At 51.1% G+C, this 12,460-nt stretch overlaps 2 protein-coding genes across 2 annotated transcripts; both read left to right on the plus strand.

Annotated features, from left to right (window-relative positions):
* Nucleotides 1-4,498: 4,498 nt before the first annotated feature.
* On the plus strand, nt 4,499-10,311 carry AAFC00_003019 (uncharacterized protein; the record flags this gene model as incomplete). The annotated part of the gene is made up of 4 exons (XM_069342428.1): nt 4,499-4,643; nt 4,729-8,694; nt 8,867-9,257; nt 9,318-10,311. 4 exons carry the CDS (start codon nt 4,499-4,501, stop codon nt 10,309-10,311), a joined length of 5,496 nt encoding a protein of 1,831 aa, XP_069198928.1.
* A 1,101-nt stretch (nt 10,312-11,412) lies between these two features.
* Nucleotides 11,413-12,449, plus strand: AAFC00_003020 (uncharacterized protein; the record flags this gene model as incomplete). The annotated part of the gene is made up of 2 exons (XM_069348489.1): nt 11,413-11,428; nt 11,482-12,449. 2 exons carry the CDS (start codon nt 11,413-11,415, stop codon nt 12,447-12,449), a joined length of 984 nt encoding a protein of 327 aa, XP_069198929.1.
* Nucleotides 12,450-12,460: the final 11 nt, after the last annotated feature.

The following is a 12,460-nucleotide window of genomic DNA, read 5'->3' on the forward strand; positions in this document are numbered from 1 at the left end:
GCCAAGAATCAAGAAGTGGCGTGCGGGGCAATCTAAGGGGAGGAAAACGAAACCGAGAAAGGTGGAAGGAGTGGTGGTGGCGAGAGAGATCCGAGGGTGAAATCGAGCAGGCTATGCCGTCGAGGCTAAGAAGTGGTGGATCGCACCGGGTACCGAGGTGTGGAATATCGCTGTCAATCGAGAAGCTGTACTCAAGGGTGGAAGGAACGAACGAGGACATGGAACGGAGGCTGATGGGATAGAGCAAGAGGAGGAATCGCCCTTTCGATATCGATGGCTATGAAAGGGAAGGAGGGGCGGTGACAGGGGGGCACGGAAACGGCGTAGGGCGGGCAAGAAATCAACGAACAAGTGATACCATGCGCTGGGGGATACGGGACCTTTACTCTCTGTAGCTAGGTAGATTCTTCTCATACTTTCTGAGATAACACGAAATGACAACTTTGCCAACAACAAAACACAAAGATGAAGTGAACCGAGCCAGCTCGACCGCCCTCTACTCAATTTTACATCGCCTCCACTGTGTCGCGGTAGATTAGTAGTAAGAAACACACTTAGGCACAATTTACAAGTGTGTGAATGCTGATGATTGATTTTCAGCCGCAAGTTGCTGTACTACATTCATAGCTTCGAAGCATCAAGAGCTGTCTGTACATTACGAGACGATGGTGTTTTGATGCTCCCCACCTCATATAAGCTAGCCTCGGATGACATTCCGTCGCTCTGCGCTTATAGATTGCAGCACAATCTGGTCAGAGACCTTCCTTGTCCATCTTTTCCAGCGCTTCTCTCGCAGTTTTTTGTGATGCTAGATTCAATTTTGAAAACTTTATTGCAGCACCCGCAGGATAATATGCGGCTTTTGGTGGAGTTCCTGATACTCAAATGCGTGATACCTTTTGTGTAGCATGATCTGGTGCACGAAGTAGGGAACCAGTCGATCATAGCGAGCGTCATTACGCCTCAACAGTTCTAAGTTCATATTGCCATGTCGATTGGAGGGTCAAGAGGATCAACTTCATATCCAGTGGGACGAGTGAAAACAGCGAGATTGGCGCTCTTGCCAATTTTGAAGCCGACCTTCTTGTGATCACCAGTCTGCTCGAAGCCCATGGACTCTAGCCACTTTGAAGCCCACTCTTTATCGTTCTCTTCCGGCACATAGGCGAAGTTTATCCAAAGGCATGAAAGCAGGCGTGAAGCCGGCTTTGCCAATTCCAGACTGCGACATTCATAGCCACGGCGCGGGATAAAATATGGGTCCAAGATTGACAAGAGGTCGTCCATGAGACAGGTCGCGACTCCCTTCCTTGTGTGTTGAGGATCGGTATATACTTCCACTTCGGCAACAAAGCGATACATGCCTAGAGGATCATTGAAGTCGTCGGAATAGGCGAAACCTATGACAGTATCGCCACTGCTAGTCTTACGGCCTCTGTTGACGTTTCTACTGCCTTTATTGACTCTGTTGGACGTTCCACTAGGAAGGCATGCAACCTTAAATGTGTGGGAGACACTTTCTATTGCACGCAGGCGATCGTGCATATGATTAGGGAGAATCGAGGAGCATTCGGGCACGCGTAATGTATTGGTTGCATAGTGATTGTATATGCGGGTGACTGCTGGCAAGTCACTGATTTGTGCCGGACGTATGTAAAATCGGATCTTTGGATGAATGGATGGATCATAGACATCTTCGTATACAACGATTTCTTGCTGAGTTGTGATGGGGATATCTTCGACAAGATCGACCTTAGGAGTGCTGCGTGGAGGAGCAGACAACATCAATTCGCGAGGGCCCCTTGCTTGTCTGCCTTTAGGTGGTCGGATACCACGCTGCCAACGTTTGACAGCGCCCTCACTGCCATTGTCGGCCGCTCTTTTGTTGCGCTGCTCGTCGTCCTCATCTTCTGGGCAGAAACCTTCGTGATCTGGTTGTTGGAGAAGATACTGGAAACATGCCATTGGTGAAGGGCATAGCTCCCACCATGGCTGCATCCCTTTCAGGTCATTCTCGTCATATGGCGGAGGTTGCATAGCTAGATAGGCGTTCCAAAATTGGCCTAGAGACGTGTAACCTTCTGCAGGTTCAGGCCGCCAGTAAAGCGGAACGATTGCACCCATTGATGCTTCTCCCGCGGCAGAGCAGAAGTGATAACGAGTTGTGCGGCCACTTTCGCCGAGCCTTCTTTGTTCTTCGATAATTTGATAAAAGTTTGTATAGCGAGCATATTTGGTGATCCATTCTAGAGGATTTGAAGGAGCTGCAGTAGCATCCAGCCAGGCCTGTATAGCCTCTGAAGACTGGTGATCTCGGAAAGCAGGTCGAGCATCCCAGTTCTCAGGGGCTGGCGCCCACGTGCCATCATAATTGTAGATTGAGTAGCCTTCATCTTTGGCAGCATTCGAGTTAGAAGCCTCTTCCCATCCACTTAGAGTACCAGCAGCCGCGGCGTCTTTCATCTGCTGTTCCATCCAACGACCGCTTTTCAAGTCGGAGTCTTTAATCCACTTGTCACTCTTGCGATACGGGAGTGGGGTTGCAGTAGGAAACCCCTTTTCCGAAGCACTTGGCGCACTTTCACTTTGCTGGACTGCGTTGGACAAGACTGACGGTCTCTTACTGGAAGAAGGGACGACCGCTTCTTTCGCCGGCGTCATTGTATCAGAACTCGCCGAACGTTCTTCGGAGAGATGGGGATGAGGCTTTGTGGCTAGACATGGGAGCGTAGGAGGCTTTTCCTGCGCGAGCGAATTCTTGCCAGGAATGGCAGTTGCGCCTGACTGGGGTTGTGGCACAGCGCCAACACGCCGATGAGGCGGAACAAAGTTATTTGACATTGCAAAGTGCTCCGCGAACTAACAAGCAATCTTCAAGTGTTATAGAAGAGAAGGTCTGTTAGTTAAGATGAGCCCAAGGAAGCTGACAAATTGTATCAGTGCTCGCGCATTACAGAGTTTAAAAGATCCTAGAGAAGGAAAGGAAGGAAAGGAATGTCATGAACCCAAGCGCCTTCTAGATGTGTGGTGTAAGGAGGAGAGCAGCTGAGTGGCCAAGTGAACGAGCGATGTCATCGACCTACCTTGTTTGATGCAGCACTTGACGGGTACTGCCGAGTGTGATCGAAGTTTAAGGAAAGAGCACAAATTGAAGTGAGCTACCTCAAGGTACAGGTCAGGTAAGGTAGTTGAGATAGCTGAGTGGGCTGTATAAGGTAGGCACAGACCACAGGATCGTATTACTTCGACTTGCTTTCGCGGCCAATTGAAGAACTGCTTCTCTCACTCGACAGTGATTCAAGTCGCAGAGATGCTCTTACTTTGGCATAAAGAGAGAGTAAAGGATAAGGAGATGCGAATACTTATGCTGTGTAGTGAATGCGGACGACTGCATATGCAAGCTTTACTTGCTTATGTCTCAAAGTGGTGGGCTTAACAACAGCAGTAAGACGTTCATAGTGAAGAGTGCCCATTATGGGCGAGGACAGCCACAGTGTTGTCGATTCCACTGGGAGAGAGCACATGGATGATTGCTGACAAGAGCTCGCGGGCTCGCTGCTGCAGCAGGTTATGTACAGACATGCAATCCCAACTTTTACACTCCGGGATAAGGTCCGGCCAGTGCTAACGCACACATCGAGCGACTGACTGGGGCGAGTCTGTCATTGTAGCGGTCGGGAAGAAAAGTGATGTCCCCGGGCTGCATAAAGGTGGCGGAGATCCGCAAGGTTCGACGTTCCCTCGGCAGCATCTGCATGTTTACAATCTTGACACACTGAAACAGACCTCACGACTCGACGAAATCAAAGCACACACATGGACTATCATGACATGCACTGTAATGACCGGTCACAATCTTCAAGAAGGCCTTCAATGGGTAGTACCAGACGCCAAAGATAGGCTGTTCTTATATTAAAAGATGGTCGAGCACCTTTACAATCCGAGGCCAAACAGTGCATTTTGCCGCCAAGCACACACCTTGAAGCCTACAACAGAGCCCTGAAGTTCAATTGCGTTGATTGTTGCAAGGCATCGTCAGGGAAGCGCAAGCGTCAGGGAGCAGATTACTGAGAGAGTGGAGAAAGAGGATGCATAGGCAAGATAAAGTACCATAGATGTATGCAAGTGAGGCAAGGTCACTAACTGTGTAAGGTTGGTAGGGCAGCTATCCCAGGCACAAAGATGGTCGAGGAGTCTCGGTGAGAAGTGTGATTGGCTACACACGGGTCGCGGCCGTGTGGAGCGGGCGTTGCAATGGGGGCTGCCGTAATGTCAACACTGGCATGCCACTTTTTGTTTAGGAGGTTGTTATCCTCAATCATTCAAATAGACGCTCTCTCTTTTTGGCATAGAGGAAACGGCGGGCAGACTTATTGTTATCGTCCTTGTAATCATCCACACTCGCTCAAAATCAAAATCATATATACGATAAGGTCTTTATCCAACCCGAGTCCCTTGCCAAGGTCCCTCCTCACATCACCGCATGGGAACGACAACAATGGAATCGGATCTCGACCCAAATGCCTTCCTACAGAGCGTGCGTGAGCTCAAGGAAAAGCGTCAGAAGGAGGATCAGGAGCGTAATGAACAACTAGAGGCACAGATCATGCAGGATCGCGAATTGAGACAGGCTAGGAAACTGGGTAAGTCAAGCAGTACTCAGCTGTGATATGATAATAAACAACAACAACACTACGTGACATGGTGTGCTAAAGACGCGCACGACAGAACGAGAGCGATCCTTATCTCCAGAGAAGACGACACCTCAGTCATCGCGCTATGGCACAAGGGAAGCTACACCAGTGACCGCTTCTCCAATCTCAGGCCCCGCACCTGCATCGCCGGCTGCTAAACCATCATCGCGCAACACTGCTTCAACCACGATGCCTTCCGAGGGACGCGAATCGCGGTCCATTCTTGACCGTCCATCAAGTCCCTCAAAAGCCTCCACTGGGCTGTCGCGTTCTGGCACAATGTCATGGCAAAAGCGTCCTGGATCCATCAGTGTGCGCAACAGGCCGCTATCTGCTGTTGCCTCTGAGAACAACGCTGCTCGTTCACCCCAAAGATCCCCTGAGCGAGCGGTCGAGACAGAGGAGGACAAGTCAGAAGTCGCACCCTCCAAGGACGAGATAGCCAAGTCTCTAGGGTCCAAAGATCCAACATGGTTCAGGCAGACTCCCGATCGAGGTCTTAGCTCCCCTGCATATCGATCGAGCAAGGAAGAGCCAACAAAAGACTCCTTCTTAGTCAAGAAACAATTACCGGGAATGACGCGCGACAAAGAAGAGGATACGACGTCCGCCAGTCGCAGTAGTCCTCCTCCGGAGCCTGCGCAGCCATCTTCGCCATCGAGAATCACTTCTGTTCGCGAGGGCACTGTGGCCAACAGCCGACCTACGAGCATGGCATCAATTTCAGAGCAACATAAATCTGACACGAAGTCTCCCTTGCCAACACTCGACTCCAGCAGATTTGTCCCGCCTGGTCGCGATCGGTCTTCGACGGCTGACGGAGAACCACCCGTTATCGGCCGGACCATGTCTAATGCCCAGACGCGAATTGCCGCAGACCGGCCTGTATCTCCCACCAAAGGTATGGGAGGCTTCGTGCAAAGTGCGTTCATGAAGCGAACAGACAGTGTCAACAAGAGATGGAGTGCGACTCCTGGATCCGCCCTGAACCGTCAAGACTCCACAGCCAGCATTCCCGGCCGCTTCGGTAGTGTTAGAGACAATGCCATGACTGCTTCACGCAGCATGCCAAGTTTCGATCAACCTCAACCCGGCGCTGAGTCGCAATCGAGACCAGGTTCTAGCCATAGACCGGGATCAGGTTATCGACCCGGTTCATCCCATAGCACGATCAGTAATCTTGCTCTGGCTCCTGATGCTCCACCAGCTGAAGCCCCAGCACCAACACACTCTCACTCTCGCTCGAGGTCAGTCGCCTCAATAAGTACCGCCGCCGAGGGCATGACCTCGCCCCCTCTCAGCCCATCCAAGAGATGGAGTCGCAGTCCCACGAAATCGAGCTGGCTTGAAAGCGCATTAGCCCGTCCTGAGTCGCCGAAGCCCTCGCTGCAGTCCAATCAGCCCAGCTGGATGGCTGAACTCAGCAAAGCCAAGCAGCAGAAGAGTACTGCGGACTCTACACCATCTCAGGATAATATTGATGCTACTGGTTCCGACACCTCGAAGTCGACTTTGCAATCCAACAAACCCAGCTGGATGGCCAATATCAGCAAGGCTAAACAGCAAAGGAGCAGCGGCGAGCATACTCTATCGCAAGACACTCTTGACGCTGCCGAGGCTCAATCTCGACCAAAGACGACTGATGAACCGCTGAAGCCACTGCCATTGTCGAAAAAGGACTTTTCGAAGGGATTGGACTCCAAGGGACCTGACTCACGTACGACTCCTACCAGAAATTTCACTCCGCCAACAAAAGCTAAGCCAGCTGGCCTGGCAGGGAGACCTACTTCTCTAGAAGTCAAGGCCGAGGCGAAAGAGACCTCAGATGATGGCGCATCTAAAAGTACTTCCAATCCGGACAAGAACGCACCTAGTGCTGATGCTACAAAAGAGGCTGTAGTGACAGAGCCCGTGAAGCCGAAGCCCCTTGCTTCGCCATTTGCATCTCCAGATCCAGGGACTTCGGACTCCTTCAAGCCGGGACCTTTGGCTCCTTCAAAGCCTTCATCTTCATCGCCACAAACACAGACAGAGCCATTTCAAAAGAAAGACTTCCGTGCTGGCCTAAGATCTCGAACTGATCTAGGCAATGCCTCTACCAAGGACGAGCCTGAGTTCCGGGCGGTGTTCGGCAAGTTGAAGAAAGCGCATACTGATAAATATGTCGCACCCGACGAACTGAAAGATAACATCCTTCGTGGAAAAGCCGGCCTCAACCTCAGCGATGGACCCCAGAAGAGAGAACGCAAAGATGAACTTAGAGATAGTCTCATCAAGAAGAAGGAAGAGATCAAGCTTAAGCGTGACAGTGATCCTCCTGTCCCCAAGGTCTCACCAGCGCCGCCTACGGCTTTACCGGAAGCTCTTACGATTAGGAAGAAACTCGGCAGATCGGACAGCACGCTCAATGTTGTGCCGCCAGAGAAGCAACGTCGTGATGTTACCCCCGAAGCTCTTTCTCTGCACAAGACTTTGCGAAACAAGAATCGCGCCCCGTCACCGGAGAAGGTCGACAAGACATTGCCCGAGAAGACCTTACCCGAGAAGAAGTCACTCGCCGCGTCGAAACGTGTATCGCCATCCAAGGACCTGCTTTCCAAGGCAAAGACTCCGGATGGTGCTTCGCAGAAACCTGTCGAGAAGGATGCACCCGTCACATTCACAATTGTCTCACCAACCAAAGATTCGCTCTCAACAGCGAAGACCGCGGTAGAGCCTCCAGACGAACCTGCTGAAAAGCAGCCCGAAAAGCCTACGCCAAATACAATCGACGAAGTCAAGAACAAGCCTAATGGCAAACTTGTTGAAAAACCATGGCTAAAGTCGACTGAAAAGCCCGCACCACAAGCTGTCGAGAAGCCGTGGCTAAAGCCGACCGAAAGACCTGCACCAAAAGCTGCTGAGAAGCCATGGCTGAAATCGACCGAGAAGCCTGCATTACAAGCTGACGAGAAGCCGCTCAAAGATGAGGTCGAGAAGCCCACAGCAATGCCATCTCTGAAGCCAACTTCATCGCCTGAGAAATCAGAGCCCAAAGCTGCCCCCTTGGCAAATAAATTTGCTGACCGGTTCAATCCTGCACTCGCCGGGCTCCTGGCTCGAGGACTTCCATCCATCAAGCCAGCGAACTCGAACGGCCCACTTAGCAGTAGCACTCCTGCAAGAAATGCTGCTGCCACATCAGATGAGCCCGCTTCTGATGTTCAATTGACTCACATGACAAAGAACCGTGCCAAAGGACCGAAACGACGCAAGCCCAACGCAAAGGCCGCCGACTCGAGTGACAAAGCAGCACCAACAATGTCCCAGGAGCAAGCTAGCAAGGTTATTGAGCCTGCGAAGAGACAGTCACAGACAGCGGCCCCGTTGCAGCCTCCTCCTAAGTCCGCAGCGGTCCGAACTGCTTCACTACGTCTTTCTTCGGGTCAATTCACAAAGGCAGAAAGTCCAACAACACCTGACAGTACCAAGTCACTCAAGTCGGTTGCAATAACAGCTAGTCTCGAGCCTTCTACTGCAACGTCGAGCCCCAAGACCCCCCCGAAGTCCAGCCTTCCTCCAAGCACGCCTAGTAAATCAGCTAGTCTTGTGCGGTCGGAAAAGCCGGAGCTACTGAAAGTATCTGGGAGCAAGTCTCCTTCAGTGAACACTGTCGAGCGACAAGCGAAGTTGACAGTGTCCAAGGAAGCAGAATCTGACGATGCCAACAAGGAGAATCGTGCGACTTCCGTCAAGAGCGCTGCCTCCATGTGGGGAAAACAAGCGGAGCGTGTTGCGTCGCGTAGCTCTCCGATCCAATTGCCAACAAAGAAAGATGAGGAAGCCGCCATGAAATCTGCCGGCCTTTTGTCAAACTCTCCGCTTAGGTACAGCAATTCTCCCCCTCTTGGACTCGGTATATCCAAGCGTGAAGATGGTGGGGCTCGTTCTCCTTCATCGGGAGCCCCCCCTCCACCACCTAAGAGCTCTAGAGTCGTCAGTGCGAGCCTCTCAAGTAAAGGTAAGTCTTTTTTTTTCTTATATGTATAGCCACTGTGGGTTATCTTCTAGTACTCCCGTCCTTTTGCGTCCTCAGCTTCAGTGCCATGTCTGATTGCTTTTGCGTAGTTTGAAAATGTTGTGCTGCGGTTCGACTTGACTACACGGGAAGCTGACGTCTGCGATAATGCTAGACTTGCCCAGCCTCCCTGATCCTCGAGTGACACAAACCGGACGCTGTTTGATGGATCATTTCGGTGACATTCCTTTCTCCGATGAGCGTTTGCGACTTGACACTCAGGCGATCTTAAAGGCCAGACCCGGAGAGACGGGCGAGATTAAGACTCTTCGAAAAACCATCCAGGAAATCACGGGAGACGGGAAGCTGACATCTCTTCCTGCACAAGAAGAGCACATCTTGTACGAGGATGCGATGTATGTTTGTACGCACGTCTTCGGGACTGCGGAGGGTACGAAGGTAACTGAGGTGTACCTTTGGGCCGGCAATGGCGTTTCAGAGTCTGCCATTCAGGATGCTCAGATTTTTGCCAAACGGATTGCGAAGGAAGCCGGAGCTGGTCAGAGGTATGTTGAAGCTCAAGAGACAATCTCACATTAGTTCACATGCTGACATATCCTACATAGATCCACCCAGCTACTAATCATCGATCAAAACCGTGAACCACCAGCTTTTTTCCAGGCCTTAGGTGGCATCGTGATCGTACGTCGTGGCTCTCGTGCCGATCGAACCTCCAATCCCTTCATGTTGTGTGGTCGACCATACATGGGCCATGTCGCTTTCGACGAGGTGGAGCTAAGCAAAGCATCATTATGTTCTGACTTCCCGTACATCGTCGCGCGTCCCATCACTCTTCAAGATTTAAAGTTGTATCTGTGGAAGGGCAACGCATGTGGTCCTCAGGCTATCGGCAGCGCTCGCTTGATAGGGATGGATCTCAGTCCCTCGGGAGAGATCATTGAAGTCGAAGAGGGCAAAGAACCTCAAGACCTATTGTTACTGATGAGTGATCTCAGAAGCGATGTCTGTCGATCGCCGGAGCTTTGGAACAGGACCATGAATCGCTGGGATCACTCATCTGCAAGATTGTTCCGAGTTTCAGCGGCGTCACCCAAGCTTGGCGCTGGATTGTTCAGCTCCTTCCTATCACGGCGTCCTTCGTGGACTGGTAATAAAACCACACCGCCTGAAAGGCCAGCAAGTGGTTCATCTACCGGGCAAGAGGTGGATATCACCGTGAAGGAAATTAGTCCCTTTACTCAGACCGACCTGGAGCCCGAGGGGTGTTTTGTCATGGACTGTGGTCCTTCCTTGTTGGTCCTACCTGGTCCCCTGCTTGCAAAACAACAACATCATCAGCATGCTTTCACTCAAGCTTTGCTGTTCGCACATGACTATGGCATCCTGGCTGCATCAATGGAGGATCGGCCAGCTATACCATTAGCTAGTGTCGTCTTCTCTGGCCTCCCTCGTGAAGCTGAACTTCGATTCCGCCGCTATGACAAGTCAAGGGGTGTATGGGGCACCGAAGGCATGATGGCGGGAAGGAGAATGGATGGCTTCGAAGGGCTCAACGCATTGGACATCAAGGAAGTTCTGGATATGTGCTGCAAGAGGTGACCATTGCCAAGAGCACGTCAGGTTAGTTTCCACATTGTCAATCATGAGGCACGACGACTTCATTGACGAAAACAATCATCATTCTTGTATATATTCTTGTATTAGTATCACGGTCGGCGGTAAACCAGTATACATTCGGATTTTTGACTTATTGTCTCTCGGCAGGCGAAGTGTTCGTTTGCGATAACGTCGCTTCTGTCGTGCCTGCCTCATCCGGAGTGACACAACTTGCTTGGACCCACTTGCACACTACACAATACCCAGACATTGCCTTGCCTTGCCTTGACTTGTCTCGTTCAGAGCACTCCATCGTGTCATAGCTGTGGCAACCTGGGCTGTCCTTCAGCGGAGCAGGCCAAATACCTTATTATTCGGCAAACATCAATTCATACCAATAACTCATAATGCGGTTCAAGGATTGGGACGTTCTCCTCTTCCCGCTGGACTCGTCAGCACCTTTGCAGGAGTTCAGAACATCATGTCACGGGATTGAAACAGGTATGTCAATCCGCAGTAGGAGGTGCTAATCACTAATTGAGTATGACAGAACTTGGTCGCACAGCAATGATTAACACATTCATATCCTCCATGCCAATGAACCAACCCTTTCGAATTTCCATACACAGCTGGGCTGGCCCAACGTTCTCCGATGAACTTACCTCCCGTCTCTCGGAAGAAGATGGAGCTCGGGCGGTCTGGGGAGTGAAGGTCTTCATCGATGGACACGCTGTGTAGTGGGTCATGCTCTCTTCTTTCCATCTCTTCTTGCAATATTTCCACTTCAGACTAATCATCCCATAAAGTAATGGTGTCTTCAGCGACGGACTTCGTTGGCCAGTGACCATTGGTAAGTGCTCGTTGCACCTGAGCTAAACTATAGTGACGCCATTCGTAGGTATTGTACTGACATATGCAGACGCAACGCAACGTAGTGCAAGGCTCCTGTTCCCACCTTTTCATGAATCTATACTCCATCGTCGTAAGATCGATGTTGCTGAAGACCTCGGGCGTATCAAAGTACTGCTCTCTGAAGGATATACCAGTAGTGGAGTAAGCACTTCTCGCCTTCGTCCAGTCTCACATGTGGCTTGCTTCAGCTTTATGCATGCTCCTTTGGGTGAGTTTCAGACAGTTGCTATACATTTTCTGAACACAACTGATACTACAAAGGCATGTTGGAAAACCTGAACATTGCATGGCCTAACAACCACATCTATGGCATTGAAAAGTCGGGTCCGGAGATATACTTCCTTCCAAGAACCGGCAGAGATCCAGCGATGCAGACAGTCAGCAGAGATCCTGGACTATCCCCATTCTCGGAATCGTTTCTGGGGTGCACAGGTGCCGACCTATCTGATGCTCATGTTCCCTCATCGTCAAGACGTAATGAGAGTCAAATGCTGAGCAGTATGGCCGCCGCCTCAGAGCATGAGAGTTACGCCTTATCGACTCGCTGTGCTTCATGGAAAGAACCTGACACTGGATTCAAGTACACGCGCGCATCCGGGAAATCAACGACGCTGCTACCTGATCTCTTCTTGAGAGCGACAGATGACATGCCGCGCAGTGTGGCAGGAAGAGGTCTCTTTGCTAATAGCGAATATGGGCCGCGTCACCGTCCTCCGCATGGCCAGAGCAGAGAAGATGTTGTGAAGTCGTCTTTGCAGTCTGTGCACGCCGCCGCGGCATGCAGCGTTCATCAAATGAACTCAATTAGTGAGGCCAAGAAGCCATCCGGAAAGGCATGTGAGACATCAAACAATCGCTCTGATCGACAGCCCTCGTATGCTTCGGACATCAGCATGCATACTGCATGTGTTCAGTTTCCGGATTGCATTGTTGACGACCCAAGAAGAAATGGATCAATTCATGATCCAAAGTCGGGAAACAATCTTCAGCCTACCAGTGTCACTAGTGGTAGTGCTCATGGTCCAGCACATCGCGCGACGTCAGGTTCATCGGAGCAACGAGGTGCTGAACCCCTTGACCAGCTTGTTCGAAAGCGCAATCGTAGCGTCTTGGGTGCGAAGGATGCTAATGCTCCTCTGACGCTTCCACCGAAAAGCAGAAAAACAAGCAACACAAAGCTCGAGACTTGTAGGGTTGTCAGTCAGGTTTCCGAGGACAGTGTGCAGTAGACTAGATGATA

Source organism: Neodothiora populina, assembly GCF_041146345.1.
Source record: "Neodothiora populina strain CPC 39397 chromosome Unknown canker_contig_15, whole genome shotgun sequence".
In the NCBI taxonomy this organism is placed as follows: Eukaryota; Fungi; Ascomycota; class Dothideomycetes; order Dothideales; family Dothioraceae; genus Neodothiora; species Neodothiora populina.